Here is a 27,431-nt window from a genome sequence, read left to right on the forward strand (position 1 = left end):
GTTTCCTTTCCTTTGGATAAATTCCCAGTAGTGGGATTGTTGGACCATATTTGTAGTTTTTTGAGGGACCTTCAAACTGTTCTCCATAGTGGCTGTACTAGTTTGCATTCCTACCAACAATGCATGTGAGTTCCCTTTTCTCTGTATCCTCATCAGCATTTGTTACTTTTTGTTATTTCGATAATAGCTATGCTTCCTAGGGTGAGGTGATACCTCATTGTGGTTTTGATTTACATTTGCCTGATGATTAGTGATGAGCATTTTTTTCAGATATTTGTTGACCATTTGTATGTCTTCTTTTGAGAAATGTCTGTTAAGATCCTTTGCCCATTTTTTCTTTGGATTGTTTTTTCTGTTGCGATATTTCAGTTCCTTGTATGTTCTGGATATTAATCCCCTATTGGATGAGTTGTTTATAAGTATTTTATCTCATTCTATAGGTTGTCTTTTTTTTTTTTTTTATTTTTATTTTTTTTTTCTTTTTACACACCATTGGAAGAGAGAATTTTTTATTTTTTATTTTTTTTCTTTTTATAGGTTGTCTTTTCATTTTATTAATTATCACTGTTGCTGCACAGAAGCTTTTAATTTGATATATTCCCATTTGTTTATTTTTGCTTTTGTTGCCTGTGTTTCGAGGTCTTATTCATAAAACCTTTTCCCAGACAAACGTCCTGAAGTATTTCCCCAATGTTTTCTTCTAGTAGTTTTATCATTCTTAAATCATTAGATTTAAGACTTTAACACCATTTTTATTTGATATGTGTGTATAATGAGATCTAGAGATCTAGTTTCATTCTTCTGCATGTGGTTATACAGTTTTCCCAGCACCATTTATTGAAGAGGCTGTCCTTTCCCAATGTATGTTCTTGGCACCTTTGTCAAAAATGAGTTAACTGTAAGTGTATGGATTTATTTCCAGGTTATCTACGCAGTTCAATTGGTCTGTGTGTCTGTTTTTATGCTAATACCATGCTGTTTTGGTTACTACAGACTTAGAGTATATTTTCAGGTCTGGTAGTGTGATAACTCCAGCTTTGTTCTCTTTGCTCAGGATTGCTTTGGCTGTTGGGGTCATTTGTGGTTTCATACAGTGTTTAGTATTGTTTTTTCTATTTCTGTGAAGATATCATTAGTATTTTGATAGATTGCTTTGAAACTGTAGATTACTTTGGGTTGTATTGCCATTTTAACAATATTCTTCCAGTCCATGAGCATGAGCTGTATTTTTTCATTTGTTTGTATCCTCCTCAGTTTCTTTCTTTAGTGTCTTTTAGTTTTCCTTGTAGAGGTCTTTTACCTCCTTGGTTAAATTGATTTCTAGGTATTTTATTTTTTGTGGATATTGTAAATGGGATTTCCTTCTCAATTTCTTTTTCAATTAGTTTGTTTTTTCTGTATATAAATGATGATTTTGTAAATTAATTTTGTATCCTGTAACTTTACTGAATTCATTAATCAGTTCTAAAGAGTTTTTTTTGTAGAATATTTAGATTTTCCTGTATATGAGATCATGTTGTCTGCAAACAGGAACAGTATGACTTCTTCCTTTCCAATTTGGATGCCCTTTGTTTCTTGCTCTTGCCTAATTGCTCTGGCCTGGATTCCCACTATTATGTTGAATAACAGTGGCGAGAGTGGATACCCTTCTCTTGTTCCACTTCTTAGAGAAAAAAAATTTCAGCTTTTCCTCATTCAGTAAGATGTTAGCTGTGGGTTTGGCATATATGGCCTTTATTATGTTGAGGAACTTTCCTTCTATACCTAATTTGATAAGAGTTTTTTTTGTTTGTTTTCATGAAGGGATGTTGATGTTTATCAAAAGCTTTATCTGCATATATTGAGCTGATCATACGGTTTTTTTTGTCCTTCATTCTATTGATGTGATATGTGACATTTATTGATTTGCATATGTTGAACCATCCTTGCATCCCTGGGATAAATTCCACTTGATCATGGTGCATTATCTTTTTGATATGTTGTTGGATTTGGTTGGCTAATATTTTATTTAGAATTTTTACATCTATGTTCATCAGAGATACTGGCCTGTAGTTGTCTTTGTATGATTTTAGTATCATGGTTATATGGCCTTATAGAATGAGTTAGGAAGAATCCCTCTACATCAATTTTTTTGAAATGGTTTGAGAAGAATTGGTATTAATTTTTCTATAAAAGTTTGGTAGAATTCAGAGGTAAAGCCTTCTGGTCCTGGACTTTGTTGGGAGATTTTTTTATTACTTATTCAGTTTCCTTACTTGTTACTGGTCTGCTCAGGTCTTCTGTTTCTTCTTGGTTTAATCTTGGTAGGTTGTATGTGTCCAGGAATTTATCCACTTCCTCTAGATTTTTAAATTTGTTGGCAATTAGTTGTTCATAGTAGTCTCTAATGATCCTTTGTATTTTTATGGTATCTATTGTGATGTCTCCTTTTTTCATTTCCAATTTTATTTATTTGGGTCTTCTCTCTCTTTTTCTTAGTCTGGCTAATGGTTTGTCAATTCTGTTTATCTTTTCAAAAAATCCACTTTTTGTTTTCATCATTTGTATTGTTTATTAATCTCAATTTCATTTATTTCTGCTCTGATCTTCTTTCTTTTTCTTTTCCTATTAATTTTGAGTTTGGTTTATTTTTACTCTTCTAGTTCCTTGAGGTAGATCATTAAGTTGTTTATCTGAAAAATCTTTCCAGTTTTCTAAATGTAGGCATTTACTGCTATAAACTTGCCTTACTACTACTACTTCTGTGTTCCTTGGCTATTGATTGGCATGTTATGTTTCTCTTTTCATTTGCTTTAAGAAATTTTAAAATTTCATTGTAAATTTCCTTCTTTACCCATTGTTCGTTCAGGAGCATGCTGTTTCCATATGTTTGTATAATTTTGAATGTTTCTTTTATTATTGGTGTCTAGTTTTATTCCATTGTGGTTAGATAAGATACTTGATATGATTTTGATTTTTAAAAATTTCTTTAGGCTTGTTTGGTCTCTCAACATATGGTCAAGCCTGGAGAATGTTCCATGTGCTGATGAAAAGAATGTATATTCTGCAGCTGTTGGGTGTAATGTTCTATAAATATGTTAGGTCCATTTTATCTATAGTGCAGTTTAAGTCCAAATGTTTGTTGATTTTCTATCTAGATGATCCGTCCAATGCTGAGAGTGGGATGTTGGAGTCCCCAACTCTTATTGTATTGGAAGTCTATTTCCCCCTTTAGATCTATTAATATTTGCTTTATATATTTGGGTGTTCCAGTGTTGGGTGCATATATATTTAGAATTATTATATCCTCTTGCTGGATTGATGCCTTTATCATTACATAATGTCCTTTTTTGTCTCTTTGTAGTTTTTGAGTTAAGTTTGTTTTATCTGATAAAAGTACAGCTACTCCTCACTTTTGGATTCCATTTGTGTGGAATATCTCCATTTGTATATATCTTTTTAGGTGAGGTGAGTTTCTTGTAGGCAGCATATAGTTGGGTCTTGTATTATTTATCCATTCAGCCAGTTTATATCTTTTAAATGGGGAATTTAATCCATTTACATCCAAAGTTATTATTGATAAGTGAGGATTTACTCCTGTCATTGTATTGATTGTTTTCTGGTGGTTTTATATATCCTCTCTTACTGTTTATTTTAAACCACCACTGTTGAGTTGTTTTCTAAAGTGATAAAGTTTTATTCTTTTCTCTTTCTACTTGGTGTATTGGCTCTACCAGTGAATTGTATAGTTTTGTATGTTTTCATCGTGGTAGTTATTAATATCATCTTTTCACTTCCAGATTTCAGACTCCCTTGAGCATTTCTAAGGGTGGTCCAGTGGAGATGAATTCTTTCAGTGTTTGCTAGTTTAGGAAAGACTTAATTTCTCCTTCATTTCTGAAGGGCATAATATTCTTAACTGTTAGTTGTTTGTTTGTTTTTTTTTCCAATACTTTGAATATATATTTCCATTCTTTCCTGGCCTGTAAGGTTTCTGCTGAGAAATCCACTGTTAATCCAATGGGAATTCCCTCATGTGACTTGACATATTTTTCTTGGTGCTTTTATAATTCTTTCTTTGACTTTGACTTTTGACAGTTTGACTATGATGTGCCTTGGGGAGGACTTCATTGGGTTGAATCTATTTGGGATTATTTGGGCTTCCTAGACCTGGATGTCCATTTCTCTCCTGAGATTTGTGGAGTTTTCTACTATGATTTCATTAAATATGTTTTCCTCACCTTTTCCCTTCTATTCTCCTTCTGGAACACCCATAATACGAATATTTGTTTGCTTAATGATATTCCATAAATCCTGTAGGCTTTCTTCATCGTCTTATTCTTTTTTGTTGTTGTTCTGACTGTGGTATTTCAAGAGACTTGTCTTCAAGATGAAAAATTCTTCCTTCTGCTTTGTCTAATCTGTTGCTGAAACTCTCAATTGTATTTTTTATTTCATTCATTGAATTCTTTAGCTCTAGGATTTCTATTTGGTTCTTTCAAAGAATATCTGTCTCTCTTAAATTTCTCATTCAAATCATGAATTGTTTTCCTGATTTTTTTGAATCGTCTATCTGTATTTTCCTGTATCTTACTGAGTTTCCTTAAGATAATTATTTTGAATTTTTTTCTAGCATTTAATGTATTTTCTTATGATTGGGGCATGGTACTAGAGAATTATTGTTTTCCTTTGAAGGTGACATGTTTCCTTGCTTTTTCATGGTTGATATGTCCCTACATTGATTTCTGTGCATCTGGTGGAAAATTCACCTCTAGTTTATGGAGTAATTTTCATAGGAAAAGATTTATTTATTTGTGCAAATGGGTCCTGGTTTGTTGGTTCGGTAGGGTGCACTGGACTTGGTTCTAGTATAGTTGCTGTTTAGTTTATTTAGCTATAATCTACACTACTGGTATTTATGAGTTTCTCAGTGGCCTAGGCTGAGTTTGTGGTGATGTCAATGCAGCTTTGCCAAGATGGGCTTGCCAGGCTGTTTCTTAGGTTGGGGTGTGTTTGTTCACATGGTGAGTCAGCCAACTTGGGATCTGGCTTGCTGGGGCTGGGGCTATGGGTTTGTCATTTTGGCATTGGCATGTGGTTGCAGCTGAACTTGGGTCGTGCCTGCCAAGGACAGTCTGTGGGGCTGTTTCTCAGGCCTGATATGCAGGCACACAGCTACTCAGCTAGCCTAGAGATGTGTTTGCTGGAGGTGACCCCCAGGATAGTCTCTCAGGCTCAGGACACAGGTTCATGGCTGCTTGATTAGCTTGGGGGCATGATTGCTGGGGATGGCCCACAGGGCTGCTTCTCAGGCCTGGGATGCAGCAGCACAGCTGCTTGGTGAGCCTGGGGGCATGTCTGAACTGCTCCTCTGTGCTTAGAGTTGAACTCTAGCATAGTGCTGTAGGTGGGCAGGTCCGGAGGGATTGTGGGAGCAGTGCTGGCAGGAAGGCCCAGTCACAGGATTGGAGGTTTTCGAGGTGGCCAGGTCCAGAGGGCTTGTTGCCAGCCTCTCTTGTGAGAGAGGAAATAAAGGCCTGGCTCTGGGAGCCGACCCGTTCACAAAGGAAAGTGCTAGATTCAGGCTGCTTTCTGGGCTGCTTCTCAGGCCTGGGACATGTGTGCAAGGCTGCTTGGCTGGTTTGGGGTGTGTCTGCCAGTGCTGGCCCACAGGGCTGCTTCTCACGCTTGGAATATAGGTGCACAGCTGCTTGGCTGGCCTTACAACAGTCCTTTCTCGGGCCCAGGACACAGGTGTATAGCTGCTTGGCTGGCCTGGGGTGTCCTGTGAAGTTGTTTCTTATTCCTGAGGCATGCATGGGAGCATAGCTGCTTGGCTGGCCTGGGGGAGCTTCTGCCAGAGGCAACCCATGGAGCTGTTTTTTAAGCTGTTTGTGGGCACAGGGCTGTTGCTCAGAGGCTTGAGGGCCTCTCCTGCTCAGGGGAGGGCATACAGAAGTTTGGCTGGCTCAAGGGCAGGTTCATCCTGGGCCAGACTGCCACACTGTTCCTCTGGCTGGAAGTGAAGGTGAGGGGAGTTGGTTTCCCTGCTGTGCAGAACCAGCATCACAGCTGATCCTGGGCCCAGGCTCCTGCTGCTGGGGTTGTGATATTCAGCCACAGGATAGGCTTGGTGGAATGAAGATGGAGCCCCAATGCTAGAGAGGTGCATTGGCTACTGGCTCCCAGAGGGCACACTCCAAAAGTGGCTCTGACCTGAAGATGATGCAATGGTGCAACAGCTTGACTCACAGTGATTATTAGAAGGTGAGGTGTACACACCTTATGCTCTTATCTGGGATAATGCAGCTGTGTGAATTCCCAGCAGCTCTCTGGATTGAAAGACTGTGGGATTCTCCTGTTGTAAGGATTGTAGGTGTTTGCAGTGACAGTGGGGCCTGGTGGGGATCTTCTACTTACCTTTTCCCTGCAATAGGAAGTCCCTCTTGACTCCAGGCAGATCCGATCTGGGTGGAGGAGATAGGGCTGCAAAGGCGGGATTTCTCCATGTTGCCCTCCCAGACTTCCAGTCACCACAGGTGCATCTCCACTCCCTCACTGCATTCCAGCACTCTCCCTTTAACACTCCACTCAAATCTTAGCTGTGTATTCATTGCCTTGCTTCTTTCTTGTTGAGAGGATGAATGCAAGGCATCTCCATTCAGCCATTTTGCTGACATCATCTGGGAGAATATATTTTAAATAAACTATCCTAGTTTTAAAAATTTTATATTAATGTACCATTGAGATAATAAAAATAAAACATACTATACAGGATTACTTTGTAAAGTTTAGCAATAACAAGAATTATGTAATACAGCATATACTGAGATTTAAGTAGTAAGAAAATATGCCTCCTTCATTGCTCTATCATATTTCTCTTTAGCTTATTCACATAAAAGAGCCTACGTTTCACAGAGCATGGTAGCTCATGCCTGTAATCCCAGTGACTCAGGCAGCTGAATTGGGAGGATCACTTGAGCCCAGGCTACAGTGAGCTATGATCGTACCACTGCCCTCCAGCCTGGGAGACAGAATAAGACACCAACTCTTTACCAAAAAAAAAAAGACCTTAAAACATTTTGGTCTTGTATAATTAGCATTATCTTGTAATAATTTTAATATTAGATTTATCACTTTATATATAGTAAATTCACCCTTTTAGTATATAGTTCTATGAGTTATGACAAATTCATATAGTCAGGTAACCATCACCATAATCAAGATATAGAATAGTTTCATCATCCCCCAAAATTTTCTGTGAATTTAGTCAAGTTCTCCCCCTAATCCCAGCCCCAAGCAACCACTGATCTCTTTTCAGTGTTTATATTTTGGCCTTTTCCAGAATGTCAAATAAATAGAATTACATAGCAGATAGCCTTTTGAGTCTAGGTTTTCATTTAGCATAAAACATTTGAGATGTATCCATGTTGTAGTCCATTCCTTTTTATTGCTGAGTAGTGTAAACATTGAATGGATATACTATGGTTTGTTTATCTACTCATCTAGAAATAAAAATTATTGTATCTAATATTCTAAGCCTGTGTTGTCCAATATGGTAGCCACTCACCATATGTGGCTAGTGTAAATTGTGATGTACTATAAGTATAAAATAAACATCAGATTTGAAGATTAAGTGCAAAACAGAATGAAGAATATAAAATATCTCAAAATGTATCTTAAATTTTTTATATTGATTACATGTTGAAATAATCTTTTGGATATATCAGGTTAAGTGAAATGTTATTAAAATTAATTTTACCTGCTTTTTAATGTTCTTAAAGTGGATACTAGAAATTTTAAAATTACATATGTATTTTATATTCTATTTCTGTTGGTCTAAGAAATACAGATGACTGGTCTAAAGGAAAAAAGCTTTAGTATTTGGAGGAACAATCGTGTTTTAATTTGTCATGACTTTACCATTTGTCATTATGCACCCAAGAGCTGGTTATATAACTGTTCTGGTCTCACATAAAACAATCCAGCAATCTTGGATTGTTTTCTTTTCTTGGCCATCATATCCAATCCTGTATATTTTTCTTCCAAATGCTTTTCATTCATCTCTTCTTTTTAATTCCCATTACTACTACTTGGTTCAAGCTATTATCTTATTTCCATATCCTTCTAACGGATCATTCTGTGTCCATGCTCTTATCCATTGTATCCTGTACTGTTAATAAATTAGTGTTCCCAAAGGGCTACATTAATTGTACTTTGTATGGGGAGAAATTTTTGAGTGCTATATGCCGGGCAAAACACATTTTGTAGAAAGGGAAACTGACTTTGAATGGTTAAGCAAATTATCCAAGGTAATATATAGATAATGGCAGAGCAGGATTTGTCTGACTCCAAATTCTGTTCTTGCCACAAATCATGTAGACTCTTTCCCCAGTCCTCCAAAATTAAATGAACATAAACACATAGCTATTCCCAAACCTCTTTGCTGTTTACAGTTAAATATTTGAAAACTTTTAGGTCATAGTGAATGTCCTAAGCAGTTATGATATATTGCATCTCTTAAGGTTTTTATAAACACTTTCATTGGCTCTGAACTTCCCAGCTTGGGTCCCTATATACCCAGCTAGATAGGAATAATAATTCTCATGGATTATGTAGTTGACTCTTTCTCTACTAATTACATTCATTTTATATCTCTAGAAACAAATCTCAATGTACAGTTCAGAGAAATGCCAAATAGAGCTTGAGTTTGGACCAAACCTGCAAGCCAACTTTCTAAAATTATTTTGTGTATTAACTTATTTAAGCTGCTGATGCTAACAGATGGAGTCCTTTCTAAAACAAACAAAAAAACATTTTATTTCAGCATTGTATTTTGTTTTTCTGTTAATAATCTCTTTAAAAATCAACTTTTTTGAAGAATAACTTAAATTCAATAAAATGATTATTAGATAACTTGTTTTAAGCATACAGTTCAGTGAGTTTTATAACTGCCACCACAATATCAAGATAAAGACAATTTCTGTTACCCCCACAAAATTTGTTTTGTACCCCTGCCTCAGAATCTTCGGCCTCTAAACATGGCCCCAGGCAATCACTGATCTTCATTCTTTCACTATGGATTAGTTTTTCGTGTTCTAATAATAAATTTCGAATAATAAAATTTTAAACAGATGGCATCATAGGTATGTACTTTTGTGTGTCTGGCTGTTTTTGTTCAGCATAATGTTTTTTGAGATTCATCAATGTTGTTAAATGTTTTGTTGTTCACTTGTATTGCAGAGTAGTTTTTACATATATACGACATTTTATCTGTTCACTAGTTGATGTGGCATTCAATTTTTTTTTTTTTTTCAGTTTTGGACTATTAGAAATAAAGCCACTATGAATTTCCATATACAGGTATTTTGTGTAGACACATGTTTTTGTGTATACTAAATACCTAGGAGTAGAATTTTTGCATCTTATGGAAAGTATATACTTAACTTTTTAAGAAACTGCCAAACTGTTCCAAAGTGATTGTAACATTTTACATTCCTGCTAACAATATATGAGAGTTCTGGTCAGTCTGTATCCTCATCAATACTTGGTATTATCAGTCTTTTAATTTTAGCCATTCTACAAGGGAAGAAGTAGTATTTCATTGTGGTTTAATTTGTATTTCCTTTATAACTATTGAGGTTGAACATCTTTTCATATGCTTATTGGCCATTCATACTCCGTTGTTGATGTGTCTGTTCACACCTTTTGCCCACTTTAACAGTTGAGTTGTTGTAAAAGTTCTTTGTTTCCTTATTTGTTTCCCTTATGTTTCCTTATATAATTTCTTTGTTAGAGGAATATACATTGTGAAGAGTTTCTCCCAATCTCACTTTATTTTCCTAACTGTGTTTTAAAAGGCAGCAATTTTAAATACTGATGGAATTCCAATATATTATTTTATTGTAGTTTGTGCTTTTTTCATTTTGTCTAAGAAATCTTTGTCCGCTCCAAGGTCATGAGGATTTTCTCCTTATTTCTTCTAGAAGTTTTATAGTATGTGTGTGTATCTCAATATCATATATAAATTGACCTATGATCTAATTTCAGGTTAATTTTGTGTGTGACATATGGGTAAGGGTCAAGGTTCATTTTTTTCATACAAATAATAAATAGTATTTATTGAAAATATTATTCATTCCCCATTTAGTAACCATGACATCTGTGTAGAAAATGAATAGACTATGTGTGAGTCTATTTCTGGACTCTATTCTTTACATTGATCTATATGTTTGATATAATTCATAGGTAAAACCATGTGGACTGGAGCTTCCTTTTTGGGATGGTTTTAATTACCAGTTCAATTTATTTAGTGGCTACACATCTATTCTGATTTTCTGTTCCTTTTTGAGCCAGCTTAGGTCATTTCCATTTTTCAAGAAATTTGTTTACTTCATTTAAGTGGTTGTCTATAATATTCCTTTATGATATTTATAATGCCTGTATGATCTGTAATAATACCCCTTGTAAGTCCTGATGCTGATAATTATCTCTTTTCTTGTTTAATCAATCCTACATTAACTTATTTACAAATCTCAAGTGTAATGCATTTTCCACTCCTACTTTTGGAGAGGTCAGTTCCCTTACCCACTTTCAGAGATAATTATTAAACAGTTGGTTCTCTTTCCTTAATTTTCTAACACCCCTTCCAACATCCCCAGTCTTAGCTCTTGACTTTGCTCCCTATTTCATGGAGAAAACATAATCAAAAGATGACTTCGGCAGGGTGCGGTGGCTCATGCCTGTAATCCTAGCACTGTGGGAGGCCGAGGCGGGCTGATTGCTCGAGGTCAGGAGTTTGAAACCAGCCTGAGCAAGAGTGAGACCCCATCTCTACTATAAATAGAAAGAAATTAATTGGCCAACTAATATATATATAGAAAAAATTAGCCGGGCATGGTGGAGCATGCCTGTAGTCCCAGCTACTGGGGAGGCTGAGGCAGTAGTATCGCTTGAGCCCAGGAGTTTGAGGTTGCTGTGAGCTAGGCTGACGCCACGACACTCACTCTAGCCTGGGCAATAAAGCGAGACTCTGTCTCAAAAAAAAAGGATCATCATCCTGTCACTAAATCATCAAACATCTCTGCCTTTATACTCATATATGCCACATTCCCCCCTCATTACAATGGATTTCTACCTCTGCTGTCCAAAGCTGATCCCTTCACTTACGCACTGGATCCCATACACTCTCTCCTCCTCAAGGACTTTGCACCTAAAATTATCCTGTCTTTCTCTAACAAAATCAAATTTCTCAGATTATTCTCATTCGCACACAGACATGGCACAGAATCTCATATATATGTATATATTAAACTCTTTTGATCTCGTATCAATTTCCAGCCCTATATCCTTGCTCCCCTTTATAGTGAAGCTTCTCAGAATAGTTGTACTCAATGTCTCTATTTCTCATTTGTCATTCTTTCCTGAAACTACTCCAGTTAGGCTTCCATCTCTACTCTGCTATGAAATTATTCTTAACTAAGGTCACCAGTGATCTGTATTGTAATTCTAGTGGTCAGTTATTATTCCTCATATTTATTTATATCAAAGCAATATTTGACAAAATTGATTACTTCCTCCTTGAAACGTTATTTGTTTGGCTTTGGGAGTACCACACTCATGATTTTCTTCCTCAGTTTCCTGGCCTTACATGTTCAAGTGCCCAAGACTCAATCTTTGGCTTTCCTCTCTGTCTACATCCAGGCCTTATGTGATCTCATTCACTTCCAAGCCTTTACATACCATCTATATGTTCATTGCCTCCATGTTTTTATTTCTTGCTCTTACCTCTTTATGTCCACTTGTATTAAATTTCACATGCCCTAAAGAAAGCTCTTGCTTCTTTGACCTCAGCAAACCTGCTTCTCTTCCTTCTCCTCTCAGTAAAAGACATCATCCAGTTGTTTAGTACAAAATTCAAGAGTCATATTGATCTTTCTCTTTCCGTACATTTACATACAGCCCTTCAATAAGACCTGTTAATTCTGTCTTCAAAATACATAGAATTAACCACTTCTCAAAATGTTCATTACTTTTGCACAAGCCACTGTCTTTCACTTGTACTCTTCCAATAACCTCCTAGATTGGTAATAACCACAGTAGCCTGAGGAATGTTTATAAAACTTAGATCACCACACCCACCCACCCACCCACCCTGCTTAAAACCCTTCAGAGGCTTCCCATGTTACTCAGAAGAAGATGCAAATTTGTAAGTATGGCTTACGAGGGCCACTGGAGTTCGCCCTGCCCGTTTACCCTGTCTCAAGACTTAACTGTGCCTGTGCCACTCAGCTGAAATCACATTGACCTTCTAGGTGATTTTTGAATATGTTCAGTTGATTCCTGCTCAGGGTCTTTGTCTTCATTGTTCCTACTATCTGGAATTCTTTCCCCAAGATGTTCACATGAATCATTCCCTGGCTTCCTTTGGAAGCCTTCCCCTGACTACAACTGTGCCCTTCCCTCATTGCTCTGCCCCTTCACCCTTCTTTATTTTTCTTGACAGCTCTTATCACTGCCAGATATTACATATGTGTATGTATGTGTTTCTTATGTGTCTCTGTCTCTTCCTCTAGAATAGAAGCTTCATTAGAGGAGGAACTTTGGTTAATTTCCATGTACCCATCATACAGAATAGTACCTGGCACATAGTGATCAATAAATGTGTTGAATAAATGAATGAACTCTATTAGATATAGATATATTACTTCCAATTTCAGATATGGAAACAGAATCTACCACAGCTGGCAGGTTTTCTTACTCTAAGTCTATTCTTTTTCTACCATAGTCACTTGTTTCTGGAACCTTATCTGATCATTTATTTATCCTCATCTGAATTACTATGGCATCTTGTGTTCCTCTTACACCATTTACTAAATTTTGTCTTGTGCTCTGGCTGATACATGCCTCTCTTTTTTCTTGCTTATAGTAGTTGAGTTTTAATGTTAAATTTGATTTTCTTTAGCTTTCTTATAAAATCCAGAGCTTGAGATTTTTCTTAAAATTTTTATCTAGTAGCATGTAAACTGCTTACATTTTTTGATAACAATAGATTTATTTTATTGACTTTATTTTCAGGATGTCAGCTGTCTCATAACAATATTGGTATCTTGTCTGTGCTTTGTAAAAGGTACTTGAGTATGATTGGGAACAGCAATGTTTTCAAGTTTTTGATAAGAACGTTTTCCCTTAGTGGATTTACTTTCCTACTCTACTCTTCTCCTGGCTATCTTTTTTTTTTTCCCACACCTCCCAAGAAGAGGGTTGTATTGATTCAGGGATGGAGGACATTGTATGATGAAGGATGGCTTTCATTTTTCTGTGAAGTAGGCTACAAAGTCACCAGCAGGCCAAGAGAAGGGTAAAGATTCATTTCCACATTTTAATGAGAGGAGGCTGAAATAAGGCAATAAGAACTGTGGACTTTGCAGCCAATGAGAATCTTTGCCTTTTCTATGTGAGCAGTGAGATAAATCAGGCTAGCTCTTCGTGTAGCTACCACCCACAAAGCTGTGAAGAAGGCTGTGATAGCAGATGGTATCCATACACAGTTTGATTTGTTTAGAAACCTACATAAAGAGCAGCATGTGTTATGTTTTGTTTTCCCCTTAATTACTCAGAGCCAGGGAGACCAGTTTTCAAATAAAACAGTGATACAGCCAGGGAAAAATTATAAAACAAGAATACAGACAACTATAGTTTTAACTGCACCATTTCAATTTTACAATATCTGCTTTGTTTAAGGCTCTGGACTAGGCCTTACATTGTAGGGGATCCAAACAAGAATGGGTTAAGTATTACAAAATGAATTTAGTTTAATAAGCATGTCATTAGTGCCTTTTATATACCACTGAAGTGCTGAGAATACAGAAATTAAGACTGCACCAATCTTCAAGGAGCTTATACCATAGTGGGGGAAAAAAAGTTAATAGATAGTTTCAGTACCACATGGCAGGTACTATGAAAAATGTGTGCCTGGTGCTATAGAAGACCTGAAGGAAAGGGGATTTAATACCTGGTATTAAGTGAGGATTAGAGAGGAAAGCTTCCTGGAGAAGGTAAAGCCCTAGGGTACAACCCTCGCTGAGTCTTAAAAGATGAGTAGGTTTAAGGTAGATAAAATTGAGGAGTTGGGAGGGATCAGGGCAGGAGGAAGAACATGAGCAAAGACTCAGCAGCAAGAAACACCATGGCTGTTTGGGAAAGATCAAGTAGCACTGATGTTACTGAAAATAACATCTATGAAAGGAGATGAAACTGGCTAAGGGTCCCAGATTAGAGTGGGGTCTAGAGTTTATCCTGTATGTTCGTTTCTTCAGATGTTGGCTTGTTGACTCTCTGCAACAGAATATCCTAGAATATTCACAGAAATATAAGTCTAAACCCCACCCCAGGATGTGGAAAATAGTCTGTAATGTTATTTCTGCTTAGAATTTGATTTTCCTATAGGGTTATAGTTTCTTAAATGATATACTTTGTCAGGTCTACACAAAAACAGTATTTATAAGAGAATTTGTGTCTTACATTGGTCTTTGGGGAGATTCCCAAAGGAATAACTATGGTTATAAAGAGTTACCTATAAAATAAATACAGAGGACAAGTATACTATGTCTTGGGTTCAAACAAAAAGTAATTTGAAAGCCTTGTTCATGACTACATTTTTTTTTTAGCATATGTTCACATTTTTCTAATTCCATTTGGGACAAGAATTTCTTGAGACCTCTATCACTTAGTGCTCAGCCTCTAGCACGCGCACGTGTGTGTGTGTGTGTGTGTGTGAGCGAGAGAGAGAGAGAGAGACACACACACAGAGAGTGAGAGACAGACAGAGAAATTGTGTATAAAATTTGGGAGGAAGCCATAAATATGGATATGGAAAATGTTGCAAAATAATAAAAGGGGGATATATTTATAAAGGTTCCATATCTTTTTTTACTATACAGGAATTGGAAAATAAAAAAAGAATACAAAAACAGGCTGCAAGCAGTCAAAGTGCCACAGAGGTTCGCTTGAATAGAGCTCTAGAAGAAGCAGACAAGTATAAACTGGAGTTAAGTAAATTAAGGCAAGATAATAAGGTATGAAAAAACCTAATAGCTTTATTAGTGATTACCTTTGGTATCCTCCTATTTTATGAAAATGTCAAAAATAATAGTTCTAAAATTATAATTCTTGATGTTATAATGAACATTTCTTTTTTCAGAAGAAATATATCAATATGTACATTTTCAACATGTTAGGATTATATGCTTGGTTGTTGCCATAATTGGTTGACAGCACAAGTCTTTGGAAGCTTCATTTATTTCTTCATCTATCAAATTTTATTGGGTAACCATATTATATGCCAGACATTTTTCTAAGCTCTGAGAAATAAGCAGTAGAATAAAAAGTATCTTCTGTATCTCAAGTCTTTTATATTCTCTGAACCTCAAATTTCTAATATATAAAGCGAGGGGCTGTTTTACAGGGCAGTTGTTCTCAAACTTGAGTATGTATCAGAATTACCTGGAGGGTTTGTTAAAACATAGATTAGCTGGTCCCACCCCCAGAGTTTCTGATTCAGTAGGTCTGAGGTGAGGCCTGAGAAGTTGCAGTTTTAACAAGTTCCCAGGTGATTCTGATGCTACTGGTTCTGAAGCCACATTTTAATAACCACTGTTACAGATTACCATGATGATCACCATCGTATCTCCAGTGTCTAGCTAATGCTTGGCATAGAGTTAGCATTTGATTCCTTAACTATCTGTTGAATAAATGAAGGCTCAAATACTGATGTGTGTGAAAGCTCTTTGTATATTCTATAAATACTGCCTCTTAGGTTTTGGTACTGTGTTTACCTGAAAAGGCAATAAATGATACTCCATTGGAATCTCTCCCTTAGGACAATATTTAATAATTTAACATTGACTTGGTTATGAAATTAGGAACCACCTTCGTTATATACACAGATAATACATTTTGGATTAAGTTAGTGACAATAGGAACAGAACAAAACTGACCTTGATAAAAGTCTCCTCCAACATGTTTAACAGAGGCAAAAATGTGACATAGTTGACTACAGAGTTTTAAAAATGTCATATGTGAGATAGTTTATGCAATATGCTCAGGTTATTTTTCATGTTCAAGGGCCATGAATGATGGCACTACTGGAATTTACTACTAGAAGTTATTAAATGAACAAGTTAGAAAGTCATCTTTACAGACTTACCAATAATTAGCATGTTACTAGAGTATTCCAATTTGGTGCATTTTAAAGAGATTTTAGAAAAAAAGGAAAAGTAACCACCTATGTATCAGGATTTCCTGATTCTGGTTGTAGATTTGACCTTTATATTTAGCATGTATTTCAGGAAAGTAGTAAGAAAAATTGGTTTCCATGACAAAAGATGACTCTCCTTATTCTAGCCAGCCATTTTGAAAATTCAAGTAATGAGTACTTAGTGTGTAAACAACTGTGTAAAACCACAACACCATATAAACAACTTAGATGTGTTCAAATACTTCTGACCATAGCTCTGCATTATGGGTGATTGATTTAAACTGAATATCTTAAGCTTTTGATTTGTCAATTATTTTGCCTATTTCTAAGTTTTATATTTGAGGGATGTTTTGGGATATGCAATAACGTCCTTGGGGTCCAATCTGTGCATAAGTTTTCTTTTGTGAGCAGGTGTATTTTTTCTATTTCAAGTCTTTGTACTTTGCTTCTCATTCTGATCAGACATATAGTTAATAGGCAATTAAAGTTATTCAGGTATATATGTTTAAGAAAATATGACAGGGAAGTAGTAAGGTTTCTATAAAATAGGACAAGATTACTTCATATTCATCAGAAAGTTAAAGATCTATTTTAAAAATGGCAAACTTATTTCCACAGATATTAGGAAATAAGTCATTTGGCTTAAAAAGTAAGAATAACTTTTGAAATGAAAAGTCAGTCAACTTAAACTCAATGCTGTTTGAGTGCCTGGATCCTAACTGTCTCATTCACTATTATTTCTCGGTTTATAGTAATTGCCTCTGAAACACATTGAAGGAAGGAACTATGAAAGTGATGGTTTAACTGGAATTCTACATAAAAACAAAGTACTTGATTAGATGTTTGCTTGAAATCCATTTAAAATATGACACCAGCCGGGCGCGGTGGCTCACGCCTGTAATCCTAGCTCTCTGGGAGGCTGAGGCGGGCGGATTGCTCAAGGTCAGGAGTTCAAAACCAGCCTGAGCAAGAGCAAGACCCCGTCTCTACTATAAATAGAAAGAAATTAATTGGCCAACTGATATATATATATAAAAAATTAGCCGGGCATGGTGGCACATGCCTGTAGTCCCAGCTACTCGGGAGGCTGAGGCAGTAGGATCGCTTGAGCCCAGGAGTTTGAGGTTGCTGTGAGCTAGACTGACGCCACGGCACTCACTCTAGCCTGGACAACAAAGCAAGACTCTGTCTCAAAAAAAAAAAAAAAAAAAAAAATGACACCAAAGTCCATGTTACTTCATTAAGAATGGATAATTTCTAATTCTTCATTAATTGATTTAGAAATATTTATGAGGGCCTGCTAGGTACCTGCAGGCTAGAGAGATACAAAAGTAATTTAAAAATAGGTGTCCCTGCAGTCATGCACCTTATGTTGGAGTGGAGAAACTAGATGTTAAATAATCCATTAAGCAAAACCAAGATAATTTAGATAATTATCTAATGTAGATAATACATCAAGCAAAACTAAGGTACAATTGTGTTAAATGCTGTGGAGGATACATGGTGCTTTGAGTAAGTAACCAAATGTAATGCTAAGATCTGCATAATATATAGGAGTTATGCCAACTGGCTCTTTAGGCCATGGTTAAGGATTTTAGATTTATCCAAAAAGCAATGCAAATCCACTGTACAGTTTTTCTCTGTAGAAAATCAACTTGAAGGTGGCCAGAATGGATGTGGATAAGAGTGGTTAAGAGTAACAGTGTAAGACAGAGATGATATAGCTTGGACTAAAGTATAGGGGTAGAAATGGAAAGAAACCAAGTATCAAAAAATACATTAGGAGGGCTTAGTGATGGACTGGATATGGGTTTGTGGGAAAGGGAAGCCTAAGGGAGGATTTTTTTTTTTTTACCTCTAGTTTTTATAACTAGATAAATACTGCTATTTGCTGAAATAAACACTGGAGTAGGTTTGGGGAGAAAATTAAGAGTTGTTCTATAACATGTTACATTTGAAGTTACTCTGAGAAATCTTAGAGAAGTCTGCACAGAGATAGGAAGACAGGGTAGGCGAAAGGAAGGGTGAAGCAAGGGCCTAGAAATGAGCTGTGAAAAATTCTAGTACTTCAGAAGGAGGAGTGGTCAGTAGTGTTGAATACTGCTGAGAGGTCAAATTCTATGAAAACTGATAAAATTTGCTGGATTTAACAACACAGAAGTGACTTTAGACATGTTTTGGTAAGAGTGAAAGGAAAGAAGCTAAGTTCAAGGGGGACGAAAAATGAATGCAGATGAGCAAAAAGAGACAGTGAATATCTGTGATTCTTTCAAGATGCTTAGCTCAAGGGTAAAGCTGAAGGGACATAAAGAGTTGAGTGAGGGCCGGGCACTGTGGCTCATGTCTGTAATCCCAGCACTTTGGGAGACCAAGGTGAGAGGGTCGCTTGAACCCAGCCTGGCCAACATAGTGAGATGCTGTCTCCACAAGAAAACCTTTTTTAAAAGTAGCTGGGTGTGGTGGAACACACCTATAGTCCCAGCTACTCAGAAGCCTAAGGCAGGAAGATCGCTTGAGCCCAGGAGTTCAAGGTTTACAGTGAGCTATGATCATAGCACTGCACTCCAGCTTGGGTGACAGAGTAAGACCCTGTCTCTGGGGGAAAAAAAAGTTGGGGGAATTAAATGAGTCAATTTATATAGAATAGATTATACATGTATAGTTCAATGAGTTTTGGCTCTTATCTATGTAACACCGCTTTAATCAATATATAAGTTGGCCCTTTATATCCATGGGTTTTCATCTGCTGATTCAACCAACTGAGGATTGAACATATTTGGCAGGCAGGGGGGAGAAAAAAACACACAAAAAAGAAAATAACAATGCAACAATAAAAAATACAAATAAATACAGCATAAGAACTATTTGCATAGCATTTACATTGTATCAGGTATTGTAAGTAATCTAGAGATGATTTAAAGTATACAGGAAGATATGTGTGAGTCATATGCAAATACTATGTCATTTTATATAAAGTAGCATCTGCAGATTTTGGTATGGGGGCAAAGGGAATCCTGGAAACGATTTCCCATGGATACCCAGGGATGACTATAGAATATTTTCATTACCCCCAGAAAGTTCCATCATATCCCTTTCTAGGCCCCTCTGAGTCCAGTTCTGATTTCCTTGTACTTGAATTTCATATAAATGGAATCACAGAGCACCTACTCTTCTTTGTGTAGCTTCTTTCACTCAGCATAATGTTGAGATTCATCCATATTGTGATTTTTTTTTTCTTGATCAGTCTTGCTAGTGAGTTGTCAATATTTTTAAGAAACTTTTGGTTTTGTTTTCTCTATTCTGTTTTTTATTTCACTGAATTCTCCCTATTGTATCTTTTTGTCTACTTGCTTTGGTTTTAATTTGCTCTTCTATTTCTAGCTTCTGAAGTTGAAGGTTTAGATTGTTGATTTTAAACACTTCTTTCCCCGATTACATTAAAGCTACAATTTCCCTTGAAGTGATGTTCTACAATTTTTTTATTCACCTATCTTTAAGTATATATTTTTCTACTTTTATTTTTCCATTTATTGGGATATAATTGGCCTACAATAAACCTGCACATATTTAGTTTAAAATTGGATGAGTTTTAATTACATATTTACCTGTGAAATAATCACCACAATGAAGATAATATATGTTATCCCCAAAAGTTTCCTCATGTCCCTTTTATAATCTGTGCCTTTTTGTCCTAGCCTGAGGCAACTCATTTGCTTTTTCTAGAATTTTGTATTCTTTTCTTAAATGTCCCTTCTTTCACTCAGTACAGTTATTGAGATTCATCCGTGTTGCATGTAACAATAGTTCATTTTTAAAAATTTTACCTATGATATAAACATACCAAAATTTGTCCATCCATTCACCTGTTGATGGACATTGGGGTTGCGTCTAGGTTTGGGCTATTTTGAAAAAAGCTGCCATGAACATTCATGTATAAGTCTTTGTGTGGACATATGCTTTCTTTTTTCATGGGTACTTAGGAATCTTTCAAAGAATCTGCCCGTTTCATCTGTGTTGTCAAGTTTATCAGCATATACTATTTCCTTATTGTCCTTTGAATATTCCTCCTATATTCTTGAGTTTTCCCCCACTTCCTCATTTTTGTATTGGTAATTTGTGTCTTTTCCTGATCAGTCTTTATCAGTTTACTAATTCTAAATTAGTCTGATTTCACTGATGTATGGTTTTTAATTTCTCTTTTACTGATTTCTGCTCTTTGTTCTTTCTCTCTCTTTACTTTGGGTTCTTTTTCTAATTTCTTAAAATGAAAGTACATTGTTGATGATTTGAAACCTTTTTTTCTAATATAAGCATTTAACACTGTAAATTTTCCTCTTTGAATTCCTTCAGCTACTTATCACAAATTTTGATTTTTTTGTGTTTTCATTTTCATTCCACTCAAAATATTTTCTTTTCTTTTTGATTTCTTATTTGACCTACAGGTTATTTAGAAGTTTGTCATTTCATTTTCAAGTATTTGGGGATTTTCCCAGATACCGTTCCTATTGATTTCATTTAATTCTATCACAGAGAATCTGTGAATTGTATCTAAATTTATGAATACTTATTTTATGGTCCAGAATATGGTTTAAATTGGTGAATGTTGCACATGCCCTCGAAAAGAATGTGTATTCTCCATTTGTTGGGTGGAGTATTCTATAAATTTGAATTATGTCAAGTTGCTTGCTAGTGATGTTCTAGACTTCTGTATCCTTACATATTTTCTGTTTACTTGTTCTATCAATGATTAAGAGAGGGGTACTGAACTCTGAAGAGAATTGTGGGTTTATCTATTCCCCTTACAGTTTTATTAATTGTTGCATCATGTATTTTGAAACTCTGTTATTAACATTCAGGATTGTTATGTTCTCTTGATGAACTGAGCCCTTTATTATGATGGCTATTTTTATTCCTGGTAATAGTTTGTGTTCTGATACAGGATGAGTATTCCTTATCCAAAATTCTTAGGACCAGATTTTGGGATATTTACATTATACTTTCTGGTTGAGCATCCCTAATCTGAAAATCTAAAACCTGAAATGCTCCATTGAGCAAATTTCATCTTTGGCTGGCATTCAAAAAGTTTCAGATTTTGGACTAGGAATACCCAAACCTGCATTACCTTGTTTGGTATTTAAGCAACTTAAGGTTTATTTGAAGTAGTTTTAGACCATGCCATTTCCTATCACTTTGAGTGTTTTTTTTTTCTTAGGTGTTCCTTTGGTTGCTTCTGCAGCCTATGTGGTTTCTAGAGTTCTCACAAAGCTACTTTGGTCTGCATATTGTATATGTGATATTTTAGTGAGGGAGCAAGGGCCTGGAAGCTTCTTAATCTCTCATCTTACTGACATTACTGTCTCTTTCAAAGAGATTTTTAAAAAAGAATTCTATATTTGTGTCTACATAGATTCAGCTTGCTTTCTGGAATCATTTTCTTTTTGTATGAAAGACTTTGTAACATTTCAAGTATGGATCTCTCTGTACTTTATAACTTCTACTGACCTGCCTTAAAGTTTCTGAGTTGTCCAAATTGCTGCAGAGGTTATCTAGGAAACTTTAACCAAGATTACAAACTTTGTCTCCCTTGTCATGGGAAGTGGATGAATTCTCTGCTCAGCAATTTAGACCATAGCCATTCCCTTTAACCGGTTCCTAGGCATCTCACTGCATAAATGGTACTTAGGTATCTGTCAAGGATTTGAGGGGAAGTATGTATGCATATTTTGAGCGCTCTCTTTTTCTAAGACATCCTACCTGAAAATTTGTACCACCTTGGCAACCCTGCTCTCTCACTCCTCAGCTCAATAAGACTACTACTTTTGCTTAAGTTGTATCCCCTGTGATCCCATGAACTAGAAAGTGCTCTCGGGAGAAGCTAGTTGCATGTGGATCTCAACTAGTATGCGCCTCTGTTCTTTCAAGGATCATATCACTTTCAGTTTCTGCTAACTATTATTTATGCCTTCAAATATATTTTTTAAATTATATCCAGAGTAAATATTTGTTATTGTCAGAGAATTGGTCCAATATAAGCTACTTTGCAATTACTGGAATTATAAGTCATTTTTCTTGAACAATTTTTTAAATGCGGGAGACCTGAGCAATTTAGTAATGTAAAGGAATTTTTACCTACAAAAATTTTAAATTTCAGTTTAAAAAACAGTAGTTTTTATAATTCCTTCCATATATTCTTTAATATGCACTCTTTTAATAGAATTTTTTCCTTTTATAGGATATAGCAAATGAAGAACATAAAAAAATTGAAGTGTTAAAATCAGAAAACAAGAAACTAGAAAAACAAAAAGGAGAATTAATGATAGGATTCAAGAAACAATTAAAATTAATTGATGTTTTAAAAAAGCAGAAGGTGAGTCTACCCTTTAAAGTAAATCATAGATGTATTTTTATTTTAGGTAAGTTTAATTTTATTGTGACATCCTTAGACACAAAACTTTATATAAAATGCATCATACATATGAAATTTAACATATATAATGTGTTATCATATATAATGTGTTATCTAAGGAAGTAGATATTTTCACCTTAGTAAATTAGTGTGAAAAATGGGACTAGGAAATAGGGTATGGGTACTTTCCGACTACAGAAAGCACTGTATACTTGTATGACTATTATGACTATTATCTTAGAGGATTGTTTGCCTCAGAGTGAACATGGATACCAAACCACTATTGTTCCTTTCTCTAAATATGGGTATAACAGAACTTACATTTTGATAGTATATTATCCACATATTTTCTGTTATTTTGTATCCAAGTCTTAATACTAAATCAGACTATTGATTTTTTTTAAACAGATGCATATTGAAGCTGCCAAGATGCTATCTTTCACTGAACAGGAATTTATGAAGGCACTTGAATGGGAAAATTCATAAATGATCTACTTCAATTAGTCTCTATGACTGTGTGATGGATATCCATTTTATTTGACTTAAGTTGTAATGGTTTGAATTATTTTTATTCTTCATAAGTATTGAAGATATTTGATTATGAAATCAAAAGTCTTCTGATATGTAATAATTAGAAACAGACATTTTGTAAAAGCAACAAGAATTTAATGTTTGATGCTGGTATCATACTAGCCCTTTCTTTTGAGTTTTTACAACTAAAATATTTTATGTTCTGGAGAAATTCTGTTTTTAAGTTCTTAATGTGACAGGTAATAAAGCACTTTGAAATTCTTCACTCTCTTTATATTATAGTAGACAGAAACAGATACTTTACAACTGAATTCTAAATAAATTTCCTAGACATAGAGGGCAGTTCACTTGGGCTAGAAGTCTGTAATCAGTCAAGGTGAACAGAAAAAGGTCTGAATAGTAGGAGTGGTATGGAGAAGTTAGCCTCTAATATATTTATATATATGGAGTATTATAATATGCTGATGTTACAGAATTCAGATTTTCAAATTATCAGTACTAAAATTATGAAATTCAGTAATGTTTTAGACAATGGAATCTACTGGCATTGAACTGTTAAACAAAAGTTATGCTGACATCTAGTGGTAACATACAAAAGATCCAGCTTTTTACCCAATCTTTGATATCACTTCTCTCCAGAAATGTCACTCCTTTTCCGATATACTTTCCTGAACTCTTCACCAAGCAGATCAATATCATCCTCTTTTTTAAATACTCCCTACAAGAAAAATATTTTTTGGTTACTTTTAAATGCCAGAATATTTCACTAAATGCTTTAAGACATGAGGTTAGTAAAGTTACCTCTAAGAAAACAAAATCTGTTGAATAGATTTATGAAAGTTTTAAATTAAAAAAAATCAATATTTTCTAAAAGTTTGATATCTAGACATAATATTCTTTGACCCAATTTCCTAATTTATCAGCTTCAGTGTAGAAACTTGTAGGAAGCTGGGCTCCTCTATTTTATTACTGCAAGTAGTAAAGTACCATTATAAATACTACTGCTTGGAGTACCTGGATGGGAAGGCATTTAATGTATATATACCCTACCCTTGTCTTAAAACAGGGTATTAAAATATTACATGAGGGAGGTGAGGGGTGAAGAGACTTCACCCCTCACCTCCCTCAGGGTATTAAAATATTACATGAGGGAGGTAAGGGGTGAAGAGACTTCACAAATGGAATTGGTTTTTTCATGCCCCAGAGTTCTATGGATAATCAGAAAACACTGAATTTTCCAGGAAAGAACCCAGGTTTATAGTTAAGCCATTTAAGCAAGCCCTTTGGAATTCTTCACTGTTCTGTTTTTTATTTTCTCCTATAGTATGCAGCATAAGGCTCTTTAAAATAAAATTAAACATTTACTTGTGATTTAAAGGATAGTTTAGGTCATTTGGGGCCATTTAGGATCTAAAGGATAAAGGTCATTTTTTAATATCAAGTACTCCTGCTGCCTCCACAATCATTTCCCTTACAAAAATATCAAATTCTAAAGAATCTCCTAGAATTTATAATCTATTTTATGAAATTTATCAATTACATAGGGAGTTTATCATTAATACATCATTTTATATTCATTAATTTTAACCAATTAGACTATAAGGTCCTGTGGCTTGGCAGTAATTAGTCATATATATGTTCTTCCTTAGCACCAGACTGAACACAAAGTATGTACTCATACCAAATTAATAAAATAATCAAGTGGCATGATTTCTATATTTGAAGGATGGTGCTTTTATCTATGTAAGTCTGGATGTCTATGTGGCCTATGAAACTCAATTCTTTCTATTTTCATACACAAGAAAATTATCTTCTGGAATTTTATAAATCAAGTTTACCTAGTACCTAATTATAGCCTCCTATAGAGCAGATCTGTCTCAGACTCAATTCAAGCATGTGCCCATTAATGTTTTCATGTATCTTCTTGTCTTTTCTATAGCAAGTATTAATATTACAGCTGCTATTGGGTAGTTTCAATGTAGTTCCTACATTGAAAGAGGAGAAAGAACCTCTAATATATAAATTCATGAAATCAAGCTCATACCTCTAATAATATGCCAAGACCAACTCCCATTTTAGAGATTTTTAAATGGGCACAGAGAGGTTGAATCCCTGGCCAAGATCCCACTGCTGCTTCATAACAGAGCAAGAAAGGAGCAAAACCTAAGCCCTCTGAAATTCAAATACCATGCTTTTTTCACTTACTTTAGGGAGATATCCTAGTAATTTTGTAGCATGCTCTTTGAGAAGTTTTAGCCTTTCTTCTTCAATAATTGCATTAATACATCCTTGTCTTTTTTGCTGCAACTGCCATTCTTCCAATTCACGTTGCTAGAAGTATAAATGAAATTTGATTACCACAAAATATATTATCCTTTAAGAAGTTTTCCAAATAAAACTATTCATGGAATTAGATAAAATTGAACTATTTATGACACATATATGTATATACACCTATAGTTTTTAGCCCTCATTATTCCTTTAAAATTACAAGAATAATAGTAATGATTGGGAATTTAGGGTGGCAAGCATATATTTTCAGGAAAATGTCTTCATTACCAAGGGAAAAAAGTCAAAGGAGGTGACTACCTAATAAGTTCAACAAATATTTATTGAATGCTTTCCATATACCAGATGCTGAAGTTTACAGTGTAAGACAAAAAAATTATTATAGTAAATAAAACAGAATAGGGATATATATCTAAAGGATAAATATTTTCATATACATATATTTATATTAAAGACTGGATGAAGCACAAGCATAGCAGCAAGAGTTCTTGAAGCAAAAGTGTCATCATGGCAGCTTCCAGGAAAACAATCTATGTACATCCTTTATCCCTTCTTCAACTTCTCTCTGCTGCTTGAAACATGGATATGAAGGCTAAAGATCCAACATAGGTAATAAAGAGAGGGCTATACCCTATAGATGCCACAGTGAAAAGCTAGAAGGAGCCTGAATTCCTGAAGACTACAGAACAGAGCCTCCATTCCTACCCTGAACTACCTATCTGAACTTTTACGTAAGAGAACAGTAAACTATTACACCACTGTTAAGTTGAGACTCTAAGTACAGCCAAACCTAATCCTAATTGATCTATTCCTTATAAAGGAGAGATGCAAGAAAGCTTTGTAATGTCACAGGGAAAGCACACTTATTAAATTTTTGTTCAATGATGTAGAGTCTCTAATGGGGACATAATACAGGATTTCCCTTCTTAAGATCTGGTAGACCACATTAAATGTTTCTCCTAAAAAATTTATATTAGAGTAAATTGTTAAACTTATTTATCCATTTATGACAAATTCTGAATACCTCTGGTGGTAAACTATCTCCTAGAGGGTTTCAGATTTGGTGAGACCATATGGTTTTTTAAGAGGTAGGCAGAATAATAAGTTCCATCACCAAGAAGATGTATCCTTGCTTTCGGGCTAGAACAAAAGTATTGCCCAATCTTACACTTAAACCTAAGCCCACAGCTTCATACTGGCAATGTTTATAAATTTAAAAAAATTAAGACATTAGTTATTTGTATAAGTATCTACACATTAGGTAGCTTTATCTGATTTCGATTTATAGTTATCTTGCTAACTTTTACCAGGAGCTTTCTCCCATCCAAGTACTAACCAGGACCAACTGCTTAGCTTCCAGGGGCTGTTTTATTAGCTCTGTAAGCCACAAGATAGGTAGGCAGTCACTGGCTCTACTTTTCTATAGGCAAGAAGTATTCAAACCAAGCCTTTTAACTTTGTGCCTCCTTGATTACTGTGCTCCATGTGATATGGTTGATCACCTTCATTGATTCAACAAAGTATTTACTACATGCCAGGCAAAGTGCTGCCAATTTAGAATAGCCTCCCCCTTTCTCCTTTTATTCTTATGTATTTCCAGGGAAACCACATAGTTCTGCCATAAATGTATTGCACAATTAGTAAATTGCATACTACCAAATTCTATAAATGTTTACAATGTACATTTAAGAAATGTATTCTTAGTATATCATGGAGTTTTATATATAATCCAGTCTTTTGGGTACCTATAACCCTATTTTCTGCATCACATCAGAAGCTACCAGAATAAGCTTTTGTTTTGGTTTCCTCACCAACATACAGCAGAATGTCTAGCAGGTCAGTATCTGTTGATTACAAGAACATCCTGGGAATTCTTTTTGTCCACTCATGGAGGAAAAGACTGGTATAATGATATTAATTAATTAATTCCAGCCATGCCACTATTTACTGTGAAACCTTGGGCAACAT

General features: G+C 35.3%; 2 protein-coding genes across 4 annotated transcripts in view; one reads left to right on the forward strand and one right to left on the reverse strand.

Annotated features, from left to right (window-relative positions):
* TEX9 (testis expressed 9) overlaps positions 1-23,185 on the forward strand; it is a 44,918-nt gene extending 21,733 nt beyond the window's left edge. For both annotated transcript variants that reach the window (XM_012783065.2, XM_076004396.1), the window contains 3 exons: positions 14,922-15,056; positions 22,470-22,604; positions 23,052-23,185. In XM_012783065.2, the coding sequence (XP_012638519.1) occupies positions 14,922-15,056; positions 22,470-22,604; positions 23,052-23,129 (348 nt within the window). In that variant the 3' untranslated portion in view covers positions 23,130-23,185. The remainder of the gene's footprint in view (positions 1-14,921; positions 15,057-22,469; positions 22,605-23,051) is intronic.
* Positions 23,186-23,756: 571 nt separating this feature from the next.
* MNS1 (meiosis specific nuclear structural 1) overlaps positions 23,757-27,431 on the reverse strand; it is a 28,133-nt gene continuing 24,458 nt past the window's right edge. For both annotated transcript variants that reach the window (XM_076004395.1, XM_012783064.2), the window contains 2 exons: positions 25,380-25,505; positions 23,757-23,892 (listed from right to left, as the gene is read on the reverse strand). In XM_076004395.1, the coding sequence (XP_075860510.1) occupies positions 23,800-23,892; positions 25,380-25,505 (219 nt within the window). In that variant the 3' untranslated portion in view covers positions 23,757-23,799. The remainder of the gene's footprint in view (positions 23,893-25,379; positions 25,506-27,431) is intronic.

Source organism: Microcebus murinus, chromosome 6 (assembly GCF_040939455.1).
Source record: "Microcebus murinus isolate Inina chromosome 6, M.murinus_Inina_mat1.0, whole genome shotgun sequence".
Classification (NCBI taxonomy): Eukaryota; Metazoa; Chordata; class Mammalia; order Primates; family Cheirogaleidae; genus Microcebus; species Microcebus murinus.